The following is a 22,005-nucleotide window of genomic DNA, read 5'->3' on the forward strand; positions in this document are numbered from 1 at the left end:
TAATGGCTGGTTATACTCACTGTCACTCCCTGTGTTCCCATAGGCCCCACCTCTCCTCGATCGCCCTGTAGGAGACAAAACCATAACATTACCACCACATTATCACCATGATCATTATCTGATGAGCTACTCACACACATGACTGTAGAGTAAAAACATACTATCGTAGCAGGAGATATGGTAACTGTTATGAGGTGGGGACTTGCACTTCATTGGCTTGTGCTCGGACTGGCGAACGCAAACAGATGCATGGGCGCGCGGGCACGCACACGCACACACACACACACACACACACACACACACACACACACACACACACACACACACACACACACAGCCCTTTAATAATGGATCTGGGAGCTGATCACATTCTAAGCCATACACAGCCCAGCGATTGACCTGGAGCTGAAATAAATAGATTTTCTCATTTAATCAGCTGATGAAACACCACTCATTAATTATGCAGAGAATATTTCAATATGAGGCGGCGTAATGAGCGGTAGAGCAAATCAGTGTGGATTTAACTGACCTTATCCCCTTGGATGCCTTTCACTCCCTTCTTCCCCTAAAGGAGGAGAGAAACAATGGTGGAAAAAGTACTCAAACATCATACTTGATTAAAAGTAAAGATACCTTAATAGAATGACTCAAGTAAAAGTGAAAGTCACCCAGTAAAATACTACTTGAGTAAAAGTCTAAAAGTGTTTGGTTTTAAATATGCTTAAGTTTCAAAAGTAAAAATACGGATAATGGAACATTCCTTATTTTAAGCAAACCAGACGGCACAATTGTCTTGTTTATTCATTTACGGATAGCCAAGGTCACATTCCAACACTCAGACATCATTTAAAAACAAAGCATTTGTGTTTAGTGAGTCCGCCAGATCAGAGGCAGTAGGGACGACAAGGGATGTTCTCTTGATAAGTGTGCGAATTGTATAATTTTTTTGTCCTCCAAAGATTCAAAATGTACCGAGTACTTTTGGGTGTCAGGGAAATGTATGGAGTAAAAAGTACATCATTTTCCTTAGGAATGTAGTGAAGTAAAAGTAAAAGTTGTCAAAAATACAATAAATTTACAATAAATTGTAAAGTACAGATACCCCAAAAAACTACTTAAGTAGTACTTTAAAGTATTTTTATCTTAAGTACTTTACACCACTGGAAAGAAACCATCCAGACGGAATAATTTAATTATGAAAGTCTGTAAATAAAGTACATGATAATGTATTCAATATAAACAAATAAAAAGTTGATGCATACCCGTGGTCCGACAACCCCTTGTATCCCTTGAACACCAGCCTCTCCCTTAGAAAGGCAGAACAAAGATGATACTTCAATGGTGTGAATGACTAGGTCCATACTGCAGTCCAACGGGTTCGCAGAATTCCTATGTTGTTTCAGCTTCAAATCAAAGTGTTAACATAAATAAAGTACCTTTAGTCCCTCAGGTCCTGATAGGCCTATATTTCCCTGCAAGACAAAGTTAAACCAATGATTAGCTAATACGTGACTAACAAACTACATAATTCAGGTGACGCAATACACACACTTCATGTTGATGAGTCCATGTATGAACTGTTTGTACCTTCTCCCCTGGCTCTCCACGAGGGCCCTGAACACCGGGAACCCCGATCCCCTCCTCTCCCTGGGAAGAACAGCACAAATCACCAATCAGAATCCTATCATATCCGTAATTAGATCAACATGCAGTATGATACCCACGTAAACGGATAGTATTCAAATATGATATTCGCTGTGGCTTCATTCAAATATACAGAGGAAACCACAAGATAATGTCCCTTCAGGTATATTGTAACTTCTTGATGAAGGACACTCTTACCTTATATCCCTTTTGACCTGGGAAGCCTGGAACACCATCAATTCCAATGGGACCAGGTAACCCTGCCTGGCCCTGGTTTGAGACAGACAACAAGGAAATTAAGAAAGATGGAACAACACATGAACTAAAAGCCAATACTTAGAAATAGCAATGTGGTATTATAGTTTAACACAAACTGAGCATAATAAATAATCATAATTTGGTGGGTGCTTATATTTGTCTTATTTCAGAAAGTGTTTTTTTGCTTATCCCAACTCTCCCTGAGACACCATCGGAGAGTTGTTTCACGGCCAGTGTCTGAAATTATCAATGGCATCCCTGGAGCAATTAGGGTTAAGTGCCTTGCTCAAGATCACATTGACAGATTTTTCACCTTGCCGGTTTTGGAATTCAAACTAGCGACCTTTCAGTTACTGGCCCAACACTCTAATCGCTAGGCTGCTCGCTGCATAACAGAAACTAAACACTTACATCTTTACCATGATCTCCTTTGTCTCCTTTGGCCCCTGCTTTCCCACGCAAACCCTTTCAAAACATCACAAAACACTAATGTTATTTAATTAATAACATACTAGCAAGGAAAAGAGGTTAAATTAGGGGTTATGAAGTATTGGGCAATATTAAACATAGATGTAACATGAATGACTTGTATTCATTTCTTTTGTATTTATCCAGGTGAGTCCTGTCGAGACAGGAAGCTCTTTTTCAAAGTAGCCCTGGCAAACGAAATACATGACCCAATACTAGTTTTGAAAAATCAACACCAATTTGTAGAATCATCAGCAAAGCCCAAAATGTGTGTTTAAAATGCGATCGATAAAACTAATTCATAATCCTGGCAGCGTTGTTTTATTCATATCAACACCGTGCCAGTTTTTCATTCCAATTTAGGTGAATTCCATTGACTTAGCAAGCGCCATCTTCCCTTGACCCAAAGCAGTAACTATATTGTTGAAGAAAAGAAAGGAGAAAGGAACCACCCACTCACTTTAGCACCTGCCTCCCCATGTTCCCCCTGCAAGGGAAGAATAGAACATAAACACATAAAATCAATCAATGTTGTGAAGCCCATATCATTTAAGATTGTTAAGTGACCGGCCACAGAAGGTCAATGTGAAAGACATTTTATCATATGAACTGGTTACAACAGAGTCCCTCAGGGATGTATTTTATCCCCAATATTATTTCCATTGTGTGCTGACAACATGATACTTGTAGCATGTATTTTTGAATGACACATCAACACACACGACATACAGTAAACTCAAAATGGGGTCACAGTCCTGTTGAAGGATTATTATTATGCGATAAAATAATAATAGTATGTAAGATCTACCCGCACTATCTATCTGTCTTACCTTAACAGATATCCCTGAGGACCCAGGTGAACCTGACTGTCCAGGCAGGCCTGAGGGTCCAGAGACCCCTGGTACACCCGGAGCCCCTTGGGGTCCCTTTTAACCGAGCAGGATAGGACATTAAACAACAGTCATGTCATTTGTATTTCTTATTCAGAGGAAGCATGTAGTATCAATTATTTATGATGTTGAACGAACAAAACAAGTTATTTCAGGTAATACAATTTCCAAACCCTTTATGAAACATGTATAACCCTTTATAAGGCCGTTATTAACCCTTTATAAAACAAAGTTGTTTTAGGGTCTGTGTTGTGAATACTCACTGATGATCCAGGCTCTCCCTTTCGTCCAGGAGCATAATGGCCGTCTCCTATGCCCCCTATGACATACCCAGGCTCCCCCTGGCAGAGAGAGGTCAAAGGTCACATAATATCACCTTGTAGTGAACTCATGGTATGATTATCTAAAATTCTAAGATAAAAAGAGAGCGACAAAGGGTTTGGCATGAAGGCAGAGAGGTCTATAGGTAGAGTTCAAACTTAACGCTTTAATCACTTGACCCTATTGGTTAGCATTACATTTTATATTGCACAGATAATCCTAACATTTCTTATAACATGTACTTGCTTCTAGACCCATGTTGTTGTTGTGCGGTTGGACTTACCCTCTCTCCTCTCTGGCCTTTTGGACCAGTGATACCAGGAGGCCCCTGTGATTACAGAAAATAACATTAAAATCGGAACATGACAGCGTTCACAATGACACACTAGATCACCTGACAGGAAATCATAAAAGGATGACTGTAATGACATGATTAGGTCGCCACCTGAAGCCACGGGAAATAAAGTTTTGAATAAAGATGGCTGAATGAACACACACTTGTTCATTGCTCACCAAAGCTAGCTATTTTAATATTGCATGGTGTCAGAAATAAACTATAGTTTCACCGTTATGGAACCAATTCAACCCCCACAAACTTTGAGGCCTTGAGGGAAACATCTCAGAAAACTGGAGACGACGGATTCAACAGTTTAAGCTATAGCTGTAAACTAGCAAGAAGGAAATAATACTGAGAAATGTAATTTCATATGCCCACAGGAGTCAACATAATCATAGTATTATGGCAAACTGTCACTCAAAGTGCATGGCATCTATGATTAGTAACAACATTTCTTTATTATGAAGGATTAAAAGTGGAAAGAGTTGTAGAGAACAAGTTGAAAACAGAGACACAGGCATTAATGGTCTTATGAGTCATTCTGAAGTACAAGACCTAGGGTCTGCATCCTAAAAAGCACCCTATTCCCTATATACTGTAGTGCATTACTGTTGACCAGAGCTCTATAGGCCCTGGTTAAAAGTAGTGCACCAACTTGGGAATAGAGTTTGAGCTTATGGGTACACTATTAGACACTAATAAACATTGCCTCCATAAGCACATTGAACATACCAGATCACCTGGAACACCTTCTAAACCCTGAAACAGAGAGAAAACTGCCATTAGAAACATCTCATTTACATAAGTGGCATAAGTTCAAATGTAATTAATAAGCTGTGAGCAAAACTGTCATTTCAACCAGTTTTGCACACTGGAAAGCTTAAGCTTAATTCCTAGAATAACTTTAATTTGTGGTGTCAGGCACACAGAAGCACCTTAAAAAAATATAAATCACACACACACACAGTAATGGTGCATAACAGTCCAATACATCGTTAAAACAGGACAATTTTTACATCAGCCCTATACACTGACTGTACAAAACATTAAGAACCTGCTCTTTCCATGACATAGACTAACCAAGTAAATCCAGGTTAATCTATGATCCCTTATTGATGTCACTTGTTAAATCCACTTCAATCAGTGTAGATGAAGGGGAGGAGACAGGTTAAAGAAGGATTTTTAAGCCTTGAGACAATTGAGACATGGATTGTGTATGTGTGCCATTCAGAGGGTGAATGGGCAAGACAAAAGATTTAAATGCCTTTGAACGGGGTGTTGTTGTAGGTGCCAGGCGCACCGGTTTGAAACTGTCAAGAACTGCAACGCTGCTGGGTTTTTCACGCTCAACAGTTTCCTGTGTGTATCAAGAATGGTCCACCACACAAAAGACATCCAGCCAACTTGAGACAACTGTGAGAAGCATTGGAGTCAGCATGGGCAAGCATCCCTGTGGAACGCTTTTGACACCTTGTCGAGTCCATTCCCTGACAAATTGAGTCTGTTCTGATGGCAAAAGGGGGTGCAACTCAATATTAGGAAGGTGTTCCTAATGTTTTGTACACTCAGAGTAGAATAAGACTGTTTCTTTCTTTGTTAGATTTACCCGTTGTCCGGCTGAACCTGGGGGTCCGGTTCGTCCTGGTCGTCCTGGCAACCCGGGGACACCATCTGTTCCAGGAAGTCCCTGTTAAATGAAAAAAATACAGTCTGTGCCAAAAAATACACTAGACAGATTTGTTTCCCTTTTTCTTTTCTGTTTGGCTTCTTTATCTGTTTTGATACTGCTATCATTGTTCTACTACACACCTTCAAGTCATATGTCACTGAGAAAAACAATACAAATATTTATCACACAAAAACACATTACACAACCAAGAAAGATTGAAAAAGGAGTACTGACCCAAATATAACATTTGATCTCTGTTTCTATGTGAAGTCCAGTATCAATGAACACTGAGGACACACTGAGATCAATAGGATCATTGTATTGTTGTTGATTTGCTACGCCTGGCGCTAAGCTGAGTGGAGGTGGAAGGTGTGCTGTCCTGGGCCGGTTTCCCGAAAGCAATGGAATGTAGGCTTCCCATGTTTTAACGATGCATCTTTCCTACAAAGGCCATTGGTTTAACATGCGTTTCCCAAAACACCACGCAGAAAAAACACTCGCTAAGTGCATCGTTGGAGCATGTGTCGATACTGATAGGATGGAGTTAAAGGCAGCACTGCTCTCGGATCAGATTTCTCCATTAAAATCTTACCTTAACATTAGAATTATTTCATAATACTGACAATGGATCAGCTCCTAGAGCTATATTATCACCTAATGGCTGCTAATATTGAGGCAGCTTATTCTAATGCTTACCCTATAGTAATTACACTCAATTACAGATTCACTTGGCACATCATTGCACACATGTTCTTACACATAATGAAATATATATCAATTACAGACAGTGTAGCTTACAAATAGAACTCCATTAACTGAACATGACATGTAGTTAAACATTATTGAAATATTTAGGCCTACATTATGTAGCCTGTAATGCAGTCTAGCGTTGAATTTTAAACATCTTTTTATCCTTCACTTCCCACTGGGCACAGACGTCTGTTCAACATCTATTCCATGTTGGTTTAACGTCATTTCATTGAAATGATGTGAAAACAACGTTGATTCAACCAGTGTGTGCCCAGTGGGTTGTTCAATTACAGACATTAGCATCTTTCTATTTCCAGTCAACTTTGTTCCAAAGTTATCGCCAATCACAGAGAGAAATATAAACAGCTTGACTGTGTTTAGCAGAGATCTTCTGTGTATATAATGGCTTATTAAAACACAATTATAGGACCAAACAAATATTTAGTGAAACTTGGAAGACAGATTGTTGAATGCCTAACTGTCAGATGCTACGGAAGAATATAGAGCAGCGATTCTGTCAACTGTCATCATCAAATCTGCCACGCTGCCACTTTGATGGTACGGTGCCTTTCATGTTTCATAACATCAGCTATGGGGTTATATTTATACAGAAATCAAAAACAAACAAACAATCAAACACAAACGCACGCACACGGCTGGGAGCAGCACAGGACCAGCCGCAGGGCAGTGATCTTCAAACAGTTGGGGTTAAGTGCCTTGCTCAAGGGCACAGCACTCTACTGTATCAGTGTGTATAGATGATAGCCTACATAGACAATGTATGATGAGAGTTACCACTTACTCTCTCTCCTTTCTCTCCTTTGGACTTGAGGCCAATTGACTCAAACATCGCAGTGTTTTGCTGGAGTCTCTGTAATCAAACAAATGTCATGGAATTATGGCAGATGAATGAATGAATGAATAAATACATAAATAAATGAATGAATGACAATGAATGGATGGATGGCTTGATAAATAGATGAATGACTGAATAAATGACTGAATGAATGGCTGGATGAATGGATGGATAAATTAATGACTTAATGAATTAATGAATTAAATTGTGGTGTAGAACATACCAGTCCACCATTACCAGAGCCATCTCCCTGTGAACGACAGACAGAGAAAAAGAAAATAAGGTAAACATAAAGTCCAAATATCTAATTTAATCACCAAGTTAGAAGTAACTAAATATAACTGTACTCACCTTTTCACCTTTCTGCCCCTTTGAAAGTGAATCAGAAAGGAGAAAGAGATTAATCTACTAATCAAATAAAGGTCAGTCCATGTTTCCAAATGACAGTGGGTCAAAGGTCAGCTAAAGAAGGAGCCCAGTGGGCAATGACGTCATTACAAGAACTGGTCTGAATGACGTCATTACAAGAACTGGTCTGAATGACATCATTACAAGAACTGGTCGGAATGACGTCATTACAAGAACTGGTCTGAATGACGTCATTACAAGAACTGGTCTGAATGACGTCATTACAAGAACTGGTCTGAATGACGTCATTACAAGAACTGGTCTGAATGACATCATTACAAGAACTGGTCTGAATGACGTCATTACAAGAACTGGTCTGAATGACATCATTACAAGAACTGGTCGGAATGACGTCATTACAAGAACTGGTCTGAATGACGTCATTACAAGAACTGGTCTGAATGACGTCATTACAAGAACTGGTCTGAATGACATCATTACAAGAACTGGTCGGAATGACGTCATTACAAGAACTGGTCTGAATGACGTCATTACAAGAACTGGTCTGAATGACGTCATTACAAGAACTGGTCGGAATGACGTCATTACAAGAACTGGTCTGAATGACGTCATTACAAGAACTGGTCTGAATGACGTCATTACAAGAACTGGTCGGAATGACGTCATTACAAGAACTGGTCGGAATGACGTCACTGCCAGAACTGGTCGGAATGACATCATTAGCAGAACTGATAGGAATGACGTCATTGCCAGAACTGGTCGGAATGACGTCACTGCCAGAACTGGTTGGAATGACGTCATTAGCAGAACTGATAGGAATGAAGTCATTGCCAGAACTGGTTGGAATGAAGTCATAGCCAGAACTGGTTGGAAGGACGTCATTAGCAGAATTGGTTGCTGGGAGGAAACAAACCATATATGTAGTATATATTCGATTTCTATTGGACAAACTGGGATATGTGATGCTGACACAAATAATGAAAAAGGCAATGATGGTGATGATGATAATAGTAATGTTGATGATAACAGTAATGATGATGATGACTAAGAGAAGGACGTACCTTGCACTGTACGGGGCAGGGGCCCTGGGGTTTGGTCAGCTCATCAGGGTCATCAGTTGGAGTGTCCAGCTGGGCAGACTAATAATAGAGGTCAAACACATTGATGTTGACCTTATTATATGACCTTGAATCAGAGGCTATAGGTCATTATTAATTAAATCATAATTTCACCTCGACAACATTCTAATTCCAGCTGGAGGGCGAGAGCAGCCCACTCCGACACACAGCTGAGTTTCACATCTCTGTCATAATTGGCTGCTTGTCAACATTCCACACTTCATATTTAACTATGATCCCAGCTAAGGAGACATATCGAGCAGACATTATCAGCAAGCTAGAATGTTTTAAAACAAGCACGTTGTTCCAAAAAGTCCTGATGTAGTACCTTTCATTTCAAATGATATATTAGTTTCATTCAGACGTGTGTATTCTGTACCTCGTCGTGTTGTCTGAACTCGGAGAGCAGCGCCTCGCTGCAGATGTTGCTGATGAACTCTCTCTCTATGGAGGAGAAGTCATCAAAGTCCCTGGCGTAGAAGATGTTCTGGTAGCTGGCTGGATGCGCTATCTTCTTCAGCTCGTCCATGTCTGCATTGGCCACCCCGATGGCCAGCACACTCACACCTGAGAGTGGAGTCAATACCGGAGAAGAACGTGAAAATACATGATATAATGTTATACAAAGCAATATTCAGCAATATGCAAAGTCAAAGGCTTTTGACAAAGACCAGTTACTGGATATCACTACATGTATCAAAGACGGGCGAGATATGCCTGTGTAGATTCATCTGTGTTAAAGAGATGTTTTCAGGAGCTTGCGTGTCAGTAGCAATGGCTCCAAATCAACAAGAACAAAATAGCTACAATCCTTAGATGTCCCAAGACATTGACCACGGTTTTGACTAGATGGTATACAGCTACGAACGGAAGTTACTTTTCGTAGCAGGTTAGGAGAATTAACGTAGCAGGTTAGGATAATTAGGTTAAGGTTAGGAAAAGGGTTAGGGTTAGATAAAATGCACTCCTGGCCTGCTATGAAAAGTAACTTCTGTCCGTAGCTGTTTACCATCTAGCCACAACCTTTGGCCCCCAGTATGTAGAGGATGACCACTGATATCTGAACTGACCATAAGCCTGTGCGATCCTGGAGGGCTGCTCCACATCGTCCACGGCCCGGCCGTCTGTCAGCAACACCAAGACATGGGACACCTCCTGCCTCATCCCCAGAGACTCCTGGAACAGCTCCTTCAGAACGTAGCTCATCCCCTTCCCTGTGGAACAACAATACATTCACTGGCAATATCACTATCAATATGTACACACACACACCAGTGGAGGCTCCTCAGAGGAGGAAAGAGAGGACCATCCTCACAGAATTCCATTTTTTTTTAAATTGTGAAAAGTTCTTATTTTTAGATAAAACTATAGTAAATATATTCACGTCACCAAATAATTTATTAAAACACACTGTTTTGCAATGAAGGTCTACAGTAGCCTCAGCAGCATTCTGTAGGGTGGCACCATGGTGTAGCCGGAAGACTGCTAGATTCTGTCCTCCTCTGGGTACATTGACTTCAATACAAAACCTAGGAGGTTCATGGTTCTCACCCCCTTCCATAGACTTACACAGTAATTATGACAACTTCCGGAGAACGTCCTCCAACCTACCAGAGCTCTTGCAGCATGAACTGACATGTTGTCCACCCAATCAAAGGATCAGAGAATTAATCTAGTACTGAAAGCATAAACTACAGCTAGCTAGCACTGCAGTGCATACCATATGGTGAGTAGTTGACTCAAAGAGACAATAGCTGAACAGTTTTTAACTAATGAATCCAAAATTAAGGAGAAGTGAGAGAGAGAGCTAGCTATATTTCGTGGTATCTATTTTTTCACTTTCACTTAGCTAGCATTGAATGCAGCAAGCTAGTTAAGCCTACTCAAACACTCGGCTCAAACAGAGAGAAAGGGATGAGGTGGTAGCTGACTATGGCTATCCAACACTGGAACTCTTCCAAGTCAAGTTAAGCTTTTGGTTTTATAAATGTATTGCCACCGGGGCCTGCTAGTGCAACTCCTAAACTGCTTGCTGCTGACTGTACACTGTACTACATGACTGTACTGCATGACTGTACACTGTACTGCATGACTGTACACTGTACTGCATGACTGTACACTGTACTGCATGACTGTACTGCATGACTGTACACTGTACTGCATGACTGTACTGCATGACTGTACACTGTACTGCATGACTGTACACTGTACTGCATGACTGTACACTGTACTGCATGACTGTACACTGTACTGCATGACTGTAGCGGGTTTACGCATTAGTTCTAGTAGCTATGTTGACTTTGACGTGACAATGATGTAGGTTGTATGGCTTGGAAATGTTTTTCACCTGGTCACAGACAGTCCACAAGCGAAGGGAAAAGGTAAGAGGAAGAGAGCGAGTTGATAGATGTGAGAAGGAATTATATATACAATGAGCAGTTTGTATGTGGCTGCTATGAAAGAGAACTGTGTTTGCGTGTGATCAGTGGTGTATTCATTGTGCTGATTCTGTTAAAAAAAATTTCTTAAACAAAAGCAAACGGAACAAAAAGGGGATAAACATAACTGAATTTGTCCAATAGAAACTCTATTTTGCAACTGTTGGACTAATGATTACACCCTAGATCAGCTAGATGCAGGCAAGAGTATGCAAGGTGGTATTGAATGTGTCACTGTCTGTCTGTGTGTCACTGTCTGTCACCTCAAATCTTTCTCTCGACCTGTGTGCACCTACGTTGTAAACTTTCATTCATAGGCTGGGTTGTAGCAACCTCATGATGGGTACAGGGAAAATTTGACTATCAAGTAGTAGCCTAAACCTATCGATGTTACATTGAGCTGGGGGAATGGAATATGAATGACAGTCATCCAATATGCTGTAATAGAAATAAGGCCATGTTCATAAATTATCATCCTCCATCATCTTAAACGGCACCGACCACCACTGACACACACACACCACACACACACACACACACACACCACACACACACACACACACACACACACACACACACACACACACACACACACACACTTGTTCGCAGGCACTTACTCAGGTACAATATAGAGAATCAATGTGTATTGAAAGTGAATAGGCATGGAAGGTGTGTCACAATCTCAAAATGCAAACACAACTGGAGAAGGTTTGTCATTTTTGGAGACAGGCGTTTGACAAGACAGGGCTAAGGTAGCTAGCAAAAGAGGGTAAAAACGGTTGCTATCCAGCTGTACCCAACTTCAGCTGGCAAGCTAAACATCTTGGCTAATTGTGGGACGGAACCAGCACCGGACAACCGCATTTGGGACCCCGGGGCACAAACCTCCATAAAGCTAGAAAATGCTGAGAAAATGCTGGAGTTTTAAAGAAAATTCTACACTTTTTGCCATGGGTCAGAGAGAAAAATGGCTGTTTTATAGCTCACCTCATGCTATTGTTCACTTTTTGCCATGAGGCTGAGAGAACATTTAGCAGTTTAAAGCTAATTTCCTGCAATTCTACACATTTTGCTATCATATGCTATCTGGGGGGTACCCGACCTCCAGGGGTACATGCCCTGTGTGCCCGTTAAGTAATCCAGCCCTGGGCGAAACAGTTCACTTATTAACAGTTAATTAGTTGTGCAAATGCAAAGCTGTCTCCAAAAAGCAAGGCAAGTTTACTTTTTGACATTTGTCAGGTCTCCACTTTCAAAGCTTACAGACATCTAACATTTTTCTACGCAGACAGAATGTCAGTGTGTATGTGTGTACGTGTGCGTGTGTGTGTACCTGTTTTGGTGTTGCCTCCTCCATAGCGTACTCCTCTCAGAGCCTTTAGTACAGAGTTCCTGTTCTTGTAATCATTCAGTTTGAACTCTATCCTTGGTTCATCACTGTAGTGCACCACTGCTATCTGAGGGGAGAGACGGGACAGTCAGGGACAGTCACCTACAGTACCAGTCAAAAGTTTGGACACCTACTCATTCAAGGATTTTCTTTATTTTTACTATTTTCTACATTATAGAATAATAGCGAAGACATCAAAACTACGAAATAACACATGGAATCATGTAGTAACCAAAAAAGTGTTAAACAAATCAAAATATATTTTATATTTGAGATTTTTCAAAGCAGCCACCCTTTGCCTTGATGACAGCTTTGCACACTCTTGGCATTCTCTCAACCAGCTTCATGAGGAATGCTTTTACAACAGTCTTGAAGGAGTTCCCACATGTGCTGAGCACTTGTTGGCTGCTTTTCCTTCACTTCATCTCAATTGGGTTGAGGTTGGGTGATTGTGGAGGCCAGATCATCTGATGCAGCACTCCATCACTCTCCTTGGTCAAATAGCCCTTATACAGCCTGGAGGTGTGTTTTGGGTCGTTGTCCTGTTGAAAAACAAACGATAGTCCCACTAAGCGCAAACCAGATGGGATGGTGCATGGCTGCAGAATGCTGTGGTAGACATGCTGGTTAAGTGTGCCTTGAATTCTAAATAAACCACTGACAGTGTCACCAGCATAGCACCCCCACACCATCACACCTCCTTTTCCATGCTTCACGGTGGGAACCACACATCCGTTCACCTACTCTGTGTCTCAATTAGACATGGCAGTTGGAAACAAATATCTCAAATTGGGACACCAGTCTAATGTCCATTGCTTGTGTTTCTTGGCCCAAGCAAGTCTCTTCTTCTTTTTGGTGTCCTTTAGTAGTGGTTTCTTTGCAGCAATTCGACCATGAAGGTCAGATTCACACAGTCTCCTCTGAACAGTTGATATTGAGATGTGTCTGTTACTTGAACTCTGTGAAACATTTATTTGGGCTGCAATCTGAGATCCAGTTAACTCTAATGAATGTATCCTCTGCAGCAGAGGTAACTCTTGGTCTTCCTTTCCTGTGGCGGTCCTCATGAGAGCCAGTTTCATCATAGCGCTTGATGGTTTTTGCGACTGCACTTGAAGAAACTTTCAAAGTTCTTGAGATTTTCCATATTGACTGACCTTCATGTCTTAAAGTAATGATGGACTGTCGTTTCTCTTTGCTTATTTGAGCTGTTCTTGCCATAATATGGACTTATTTGGTAAAATACCATCTTCTGTATACCACCCCTACCTTGTCACAACACAACTGATTGGCTCAAACACACTAAGAAGGAAAGAAATTCCACAAATGTACTTTTAACAAGGCACACTGGTTAATTGAAATGCATTACAGGTGACTACCTCATGAAGCTGGTTGAGAGAATGCCAAGAGTGTGCAAAGCTGTCATCAAGGCAAAACGTTACTACTTTGAAGAATCTCAAATATGACATATATATTTTTTAACACTTTTATGGTTACTACATGATTCCATGTAGAACAAGCCAATGTGAGGGTGGCCAGGACATTAACCCCTAAAAGAACAAGCCAAGGTACAGTCAACCAGGTACACCTCAGGTACAGCCAACCAGGTACACTTCAGGAACAGTCAACCAGGTACACTTCAAGCACAGTCAACCAGGGTACACTTCAGGAACAGTCAACCAGGTACACTTCAGGAACAGTCATCCAGGTACATTTCAGGTACAGTCAACCAGGGTACACTTCAGGTACAGCCAACCAGGTACACTTCAGGTACAGCCAACCAGGTACACTTCAGGAACAGTCAACCAGGTACACTTTAGGTACAGTCAACCAGGTACACTTCAGGTACAGCCAACCAGGTACACTTCAGGAACAGTCAACCAGGTACACTTCAGGTACAGTCAACCAGGTACACTCCAGGTACAGTCATCCAGGTACACTTCAGGAACAGTCAACCAGGTACACTTTAGGTACAGTCAACCAGGTACACTTCAGGTACAGTCAACCAGGTACACTTCAGGTACAGCCAACCAGGTACACTTCAGGAACAGTCATCCCGGTACACTTCTGGTACAGTCAACCAGGGTACACTTCAGGAACAGTCAACCAGGTACACTTCAGGTACAGTCAACCAGGTACACTTCAGGTACAGTCAACCAGGTACACTTCAGGTACAGCCAACCAGGTACACTTCAGGAACAGTTAACCAGGTACACTTCAGGTACAGCCAACCAGGTACACTTCAAGTACAGCCAACCAGGTACACTTCAGGTACAGCCAACCAGGTACACTTCAGGAACAGTCAACCAGGTACACTTCAGGTACAGTCAACCAGGTACACTTCAGGTACAGTCATCCAGGTACACTTCAGGAACAGTCAACCAGGTACACTTTAGGTACAGTCAACCAGGTACACTTCAGGTACAGTCAACCAGGTACACTTCAGGTACAGTCAACCAGGTACACTTCAGGTACAGCCAACCAGGTACACTTCAGGAACAGTTAACCAGGTACACTTCAGGTACAGCCAACCAGGTACACTTCAAGTACAGTCAACCAGGTACACTTCAGGTACAGCCAACCAGGGTACACTTCAGGAACAGCCAACCAGGTACACTTCAGGTACAGTCAACCAGGTACACTTCAGGTACAGCCAACCAGGTACACTTCAGGAACAGTCATCCCGGTACACTTCAGGTACAGTCAACCAGGGTACACTTCAGGAACAGTCAACCAGGTACACTTCAGGTACAGTCAACCAGGTACACTTCAGGTACAGCCAACCACTTACACTTCAGGAACAGTTAACCAGGTACACTACAGGTACAGCCAACCAGGTACACTTCAGGTACAGTCAACCAGGTACACTTCAGGTACAGTCAACCAGGTACACTTCAGGAACAGTCAATCAGGTACATTTTAGGTGCAGTCGACCAGGTACAGTCAACCAGGTACACTTCAGGTACAGTCAACCAGGTACACTTCACCCTTCCATTGCTAGGTTTTTTTAAGTCTATTGTGTGTGATGTGTTAACATACTGTACATCGTGTCTGTTAATCCTAAAATGAACAGTAAAGCTTTTGACATATTGAAGGTGTGTGGCCTCTGACCTGTGTGCCCTGAGGACCAATCACAGGGAAATAGGTGACAACCCGGAACAGGAAGTCCTTGAGCTTGGCAAAGTTATTGGATCCGATGCTCCATGACTCATCCACCAGGAACACTATGTCTGCCTTCACCCTGCCACACACTACAACACACACACACACACACACACACACACACACACACACACACACACACACACACACACACACACACACACGCAGGTGCGCACACACACACACAGGTCATGGTGACAGTGATATTGGTTGTTAGCAGACATTATTATCGTCAGACAGAACATTGCTAAAGGAACATCTTCAGTCTTAAGAAGCAGTCTCTAATGGAGGTAAGTGCTGTTATTCTTCAGTCTTAAGAAGCAGTCTCTAATGGAGGTAAGTGGTGTTATTCTGAGGGTCTTAAGAAGCAGTCTCTGATGGAGGTAAGTGCTGTTATTCTACAGTCTTAAGAAGCAGTCTGTAATGGAGGTTAAGTGCTGTTATTCTTCAGTCTTAAGAAGCAGTCTCTAATGGAGGTAAGTGCTGTTATTCTTCAGTCTTAAGAAGCAGTCTCTAATGGAGGTAAGTGCTGTTATTCTTCAGTCTTAAGAAGCAGTCTCTAATGGAAGTAAGTGGTGTTATTCTTCAGTCTTAAGAAGCAGTCTCTAATGGAGGTAAGTGATGTTATTCTTCAGTCTTAAGAAGCAGTCTCTAATGGAAGTAAGTGCTGTTATTCTGAGGGTCTTAAGAAGCAGTCTCTAATGGAGGTAAGTGGTGTTATTCTGAGGGTCTTAAGAAGCAGTCTCTGATGGAGGTAAGTGCTGTTATTCTACAGTCTTAAGAAGCAGTCTGTAATGGAGGTTAAGTGCTGTTATTCTTCAGTCTTAAGAAGCAGTCTCTAATGGAGGTAAGTGCTGTTATTCTTCAGTCTTAAGAAGCAGTCTCTAATGGAGGTAAGTGCTGTTATTCTTCAGTCTTAAGAAGCAGTCTCTAATGGAAGTAAGTGGTGTTATTCTTCAGTCTTAAGAAGCAGTCTCTAATGGAGGTAAGTGCTGTTATTCTTCAGTCTTAAGAAGCAGTCTCTAATGGAAGTAAGTGGTGTTATTCTGAGGGTCTTAAGAAGCAGTCTCTAATGGAGGTAAGTGGTGTTATTCTGAGGGTCTTAAGAAGCAGTCTCTGATGGAGGTAAGTGCTGTTATTCTGAGGGTCTTAAGAAGCAGTCTCTGATGGAGGTAAGTGGTGTTATTCTGAGGGTCTTAAGAAGCAGTCTCTAATGGAGGTAAGTGCTGTTATTCTACAGTCTTAAGAAGCAGTCTCCAATGGAGGTAAGTGGTGTTATTCTGAGGGTCTTAAGAAGCAGTCTCTGATGGAGGTAAGTGCTGTTATTCTACAGTCTTAAGAAGCAGTCTCTAATGGAGGTAAGTGCTGTTATTCTGAGGGTCTTAAGAAGCAGTCTCTAATGGAGGTAAGTGCTGTTATTGTGAGGGTCTGTCAGTTTGCTCTGATTGTAATGCCTAACAGCTATTCATCTATATAGGTACTATAAATACTTCTGTTACCTGGCCCAACAGTTGTCTCTGTATCCAAAACCAATATGTTTTTGGTAGTGGTGGTAAGATGGCCGACGCTGGTGGTGGCTGCAGCTGTTTTGACAAAGGTGGTGGTGGCTGCAGATGTTTTGACAACGGTGGTGCTTGGGGGTTTCTTGGCGGTGCCGGCGGTGGTTTTGGAGGGGGCTTTGGTGACGGTGGAGCGGGTGTGGGCTTTGGTGGTTTTGGCTGCATTGGGTTGGGAGGCGGTGAGGGTGTGAGGGGGGAGAGGGGCAGGTGTGGTGGGTAAAGACTGGACAGGCACCAGAGGACGGTCCTTGGCCACTGAAAGGAAATAGACAGTGTTTTAGATTCATATGCAGTAGCATAGTGTTGTGCTTGGACACATTTCACATGATATACTGTATACATTATTTATGGCATTTTTATAGTCACATACATGGATAGGTGCAGTGAAATATGTTGTTCTACAGGGTCAGCCATAGTAGTACGGCGCCCCTGGAGCAAATTATGGTTAAGTGCCTTGCTCAAGGGCACATGGACAGATTTTTCCTCTTGTCAGCTCAGTTATTCGAACCGGCAACCTTTCGATTACTGGCCCAACACTCTAACTGCTAGCCTGTCCTACACCTACTGTACACCATAGTAATTACTGAGTAATAACTTATGTCATGACCTAGTAAGTACATGAACCAGCATTGGGTTTCCTGTATGATAGACGGTTTCCAGTGAAGTGTATAAAAATGTAATGGACAGCTCTCCAAACGTTGCATTTCTTACAGCTTAGGATAGCAGCACTCAGCTTAGGATAGCAGCACTCAACAATTGTTTTTGTTGTTGTCGTTTTTGAGTGAGCACGTTGTTTACTGTTCCAGTGAGCTGGAGCCATAACGTGAAGAGGTGTTAAGCTTTACCTATCCTGTGGTGGAAAGAGGTGATGGGTCCCTCCACCTCTCCATACACAGGTCTGATGGTGAAGATGTAGGTCCTGCCATACAACAGATCACTCAGCTTAAACATGGTGGCAGAAGGGCCAAGCTTCTCCTTTTTGGTGTCCAACTCTGAAGAGAAAAAGTGTACCCATATGTGGTAAAAAAATAATAAAATCTATTTAACCTTTAGCCAAGTCATTGTGAACAAATTGTCCTCTGGTTGGTCAGAGAGGTTGTAAAAAGTGACAAACACAAAACAATTGTCATCACGCTAAAAACACATAACACGGCCCAATTCCAAGGGTAACTCAGGTTTCCCCATCACAATAATAGTTTGGAACAATTCACAATTTACAGGACAAAATCCCCATTTACATCTTGAATTCACCCCTACGGATAATATTTATTGTGGCTACATGATGATTTCTATTAATTATGGCCTCCAAACCCTTCACACTTAAAAAATGGGTAAGATGAAACCTAGCATAGTTCACGCTGATAAAATCTCCAGGAAGTAGTCTTCTGTTGTGACAGACTGAACAATTTGGTTCTGGGTGCTGAGATTACCAAAAAGTGACTGGGACATGAAAGACAAACCCCGACATTACATTTGTACTGCCATGCTCACACAAAGCACAAAGTCATTAACACTTACTGATGTCACTAACATAGGCCCCATTCCAATTGTATGACTGGCAGTTGAAGGCCAAGTGGTGGAGCCCTTGGGTTCACCTACCCAGTCATGTCTAGTCAGTGACTACTTCAACAACGGGAAATGGGAAGACCTCAGAAACTGAAGGCATTTTTAAGAAAGATCTTAAGAAACACCTGTTTTGCAGGTGTTAAAACATCTGTTTTAATTAGGGTGCTTTTAGCCATACTATTTATTTAATTTATTTTATACTATCTATTTTACGTATTTTTATTTATTCAAATGCATTAGTCTCTTAAGTCCACAGTTTTTTAAGTAATTGTTTTACTATTTTTATTTGCCACATTTTGAAAACAGTGTTTTTATCTTTCTCACCTTTTATAACTGTATTTGTTTAAGCATTTTGAATTGCATCCTCTGTAAGTAATGTGCTGTATAATTAGATTGATTGAGGAGGGAAAGCATTATTAAGGATTTTGAATGAGGCCATAGCCTGATGTGATCATCTGTGCTGGTGTCACAGCCTGATGTGATTGGCTGTGCTGGTGTCATTGCCTGATGTGATTGGCTGTGCTGGTGTCACAGCCTGATGTGATTGGCTGTGCTGGTGTCACAGCCTGATGTGATTGGCTGTGCTGGTGTCACAGCCTGATGGGATTGGCTGTGCTGGTGTCACAGCCTGATGTGATTGGCTGTGCTGGTGTCACAGCCTGATGTGATTGGCTGTGCTTTGACCTCTGACCTGAGATGTGCCTCCAGGAGAGCAGATACCCAGAAGCCCCGGCAACACTGATCCAGTTGAGGGAGGTACTGCTGTCTGTGGTGTCCAGCGCTGCGAAGCCGTTCACTTTGGGCAGGTCCACTGGAACATAACACATCCAACACATCATTTAAGTGTTTGAGAATGGCTACATCGCAGTCAGACTGTGCAGACTCACTGATCTACAAATCACCTTGCATCTCAAATAACTACTCATTATCTGATCAAGATTATCGGTTCTGCGCCTGGCCTTGCTCAAACTGATCCCCTCAACCACACGGAATAACTTTAAGATACCTTACTGCTACGTTTTGGGCTAGGTGGTGATGCTAGGTGAGTAGAGACGTGTGACAGGTCTACATTTGAGTCATTTAGCAGTCACTCTTATCCAGAGGAATATCTGAGAGGTGTAGCCATAGTTCAGTACTCACAGGTGCGTGCAGTGACCAGGAACGGGCTCCCTTCTCGGCCCCCCACCATAGATGCCACCTGGATCTTATAGGCCGAGCTCTCCTGTAACTTAGGGATGGTGAAGGAGGTAGTGGAGGAAGAGACGAGCTGGGACTTCTCATCGCCACCTAGAGGCAGAGAGGTCAACATGCATGGGATATATATAGGTCGGGACAGCAGGACAGCCTACAGCTATTTCACAAGGATCTTTCCTTTATGCCTCACAGCCTCTCTCCTCACCTTGAAGAACTTAGGTCTGTGGGGAGGGACCATGTCCTCTAATACAAGAGGGAGGTGAGGGGATGCAAGGAAGCATTAAAGACGAATTGAGATATGTTTTAATTTAGATTTTTTTTATTTAACCTTTATTTAACCAAGTAGGCTAGTTGAGAACAAGTTCTCACTTACAACTGCGACCTGGCCAAGATAAAGCAAAACAGTGCGACACAAACAACAACACAGAGTTACACATGGAATAAACAAACATACAGTCAATAACACAATAGAAAAGGTCTATATATAGTGTGTGCAAATGAGGTAGGATAAGGGAGGTAAGGCAATAAATAGGCCATAGTGGCAAAGTAATTACAATATAGCAATTAAACATTGGAGTGATAGATGTGCAGAAGATGAATGTGCAAGTAGAGATACTGGGGTGTAAAGGAGCAAAATAAATAAAATGAATAACAGTATAGGGGGTGGGGTAGTTGGATGGGCTATTTACAGATGATCTGTGAGCTGCTCTGACAGCTGGTGCTTAAAGTTAGTGAGGGAGATATGAGTCTCCAGCTTCAGTGATGTTTGCAGTTTGTTCCAGTCATTGGCAGCAGAGAACTGGAAGGAAAGGCGGCCAAAGGGGGAATTGGCTTTGGTGAAATATACCTGCTGGAGCGCGTGCTACGGGTGGGTGTTGCTATGGTGACCAGTGAGCTGAGATAAGGCAGGGCTTTACCAAGCAAAGACTTATAGATGACCTGGAGCCAGTGGGTTTGGCGACGAATATGAAGCGAGGGCCATCCAAAGAGAGCATACAGGTGGTGGGTAGTATATGTGGCTTTGGTGGTGTGTGTTTGTGTGTCAACGTGTGTGTGTGTCCATACATGTGTGTGGTCCTCACCATGGAAGGGGCTCCAGGAGATCTTGTAGCCAGTGACCCCAGGTGTTCTCCTCCAGGTCAGTATGAAGGAGTTGACTCCGACATCCACCACCTTCACCTCCTTGACCGCCTGGATCAGCTCTGACTCTGTCACCGACGCTGATGGAGCCACATCAACAATGGATGTAGGTTCATTTAAGATAAACAATAAATATGTGGTGAGCTTTCTGACACAAAATGGCTGCCGCTACATGGATGCTATACATCGGTGCTGGATGAGGTGAGTTTCTACCTTTCAATGTTGACCGCTTTGAGCATACCTTGAATACATATACAATCAATTATCATTATAAATGTTGTGACAATGTTCCTCATTCAACAGCCTGGATGGACTTCTTCAATGTAAATTAAGTACTTTCTGTTCAGATTTTCTAACAGTAGAAACAAACTCAGATAGAACTATTAGATGATAACAACCATGCCAGGCAGCAGTGACACACACACACACACACACACACACACACATAATATCTAACAAGTAATCTAACCTAACAATTTCACAACAACTACCTTATACACACAAGTGTAAAGGAATGAATAAGAATATGTACATAAAAATATATGAATGAGTGATGGCCGAACGGCATAGGCAAGATGCAGTAGATGGTATAGAGTACCGTATATACATGTTAGATGAGTAATGTAGGATATGTAAACATTATATAAAGTGGCATTGTTTAAAGTGGCTAGTGATACATTTAGTACATAAATGTGTCCATTATTAAAGTGGCTAGAGTTGAGTTGGTAAGTTGGCAGCAGCCACTCAATGTTAGTGATGGCTGTTTAACAGTCTGATGTCCTTGAAATAGAAGCTGTTTTTCAGTCTCTCGGTCTGGATGATAGCGGGGTGTACAGGCAGTGGCTCGGGTGGTTGTTGTCCTTGATGATCTTTTTG

At 42.0% G+C, this 22,005-nt stretch overlaps 1 protein-coding gene across 1 annotated transcript in view; it reads right to left on the minus strand.

Annotated features, from left to right (window-relative positions):
* LOC115199130 (collagen alpha-1(VII) chain-like) overlaps positions 1 to 22,005 on the minus strand; it is an 85,405-nt gene that overhangs the window by 35,775 nt on the left and 27,625 nt on the right. The window contains exons 16-41 of the mRNA XM_029761720.1: positions 21,072 to 21,209; positions 19,936 to 20,082; positions 19,487 to 19,606; positions 18,075 to 18,221; positions 17,170 to 17,484; positions 15,620 to 15,759; positions 12,452 to 12,575; positions 9,751 to 9,894; positions 9,060 to 9,247; positions 8,624 to 8,701; positions 7,545 to 7,562; positions 7,417 to 7,443; positions 7,140 to 7,208; positions 5,525 to 5,605; positions 4,651 to 4,677; positions 3,865 to 3,909; positions 3,524 to 3,601; positions 3,201 to 3,296; positions 2,831 to 2,857; positions 2,314 to 2,367; positions 1,843 to 1,914; positions 1,588 to 1,647; positions 1,437 to 1,472; positions 1,263 to 1,307; positions 530 to 565; positions 21 to 65 (exon numbers count right to left, since the gene is read on the minus strand). Of these exons, the coding sequence (XP_029617580.1) occupies positions 21 to 65; positions 530 to 565; positions 1,263 to 1,307; positions 1,437 to 1,472; positions 1,588 to 1,647; positions 1,843 to 1,914; positions 2,314 to 2,367; positions 2,831 to 2,857; positions 3,201 to 3,296; positions 3,524 to 3,601; positions 3,865 to 3,909; positions 4,651 to 4,677; positions 5,525 to 5,605; positions 7,140 to 7,208; positions 7,417 to 7,443; positions 7,545 to 7,562; positions 8,624 to 8,701; positions 9,060 to 9,247; positions 9,751 to 9,894; positions 12,452 to 12,575; positions 15,620 to 15,759; positions 17,170 to 17,484; positions 18,075 to 18,221; positions 19,487 to 19,606; positions 19,936 to 20,082; positions 21,072 to 21,209 (2,357 nt within the window). The remainder of the gene's footprint in view (positions 1 to 20; positions 66 to 529; positions 566 to 1,262; positions 1,308 to 1,436; positions 1,473 to 1,587; positions 1,648 to 1,842; positions 1,915 to 2,313; positions 2,368 to 2,830; positions 2,858 to 3,200; positions 3,297 to 3,523; positions 3,602 to 3,864; positions 3,910 to 4,650; positions 4,678 to 5,524; positions 5,606 to 7,139; positions 7,209 to 7,416; positions 7,444 to 7,544; positions 7,563 to 8,623; positions 8,702 to 9,059; positions 9,248 to 9,750; positions 9,895 to 12,451; positions 12,576 to 15,619; positions 15,760 to 17,169; positions 17,485 to 18,074; positions 18,222 to 19,486; positions 19,607 to 19,935; positions 20,083 to 21,071; positions 21,210 to 22,005) is intronic.

Source organism: Salmo trutta, chromosome 8, assembly GCF_901001165.1.
Source record: "Salmo trutta chromosome 8, fSalTru1.1, whole genome shotgun sequence".
In the NCBI taxonomy this organism is placed as follows: domain Eukaryota; kingdom Metazoa; phylum Chordata; class Actinopteri; order Salmoniformes; family Salmonidae; genus Salmo; species Salmo trutta.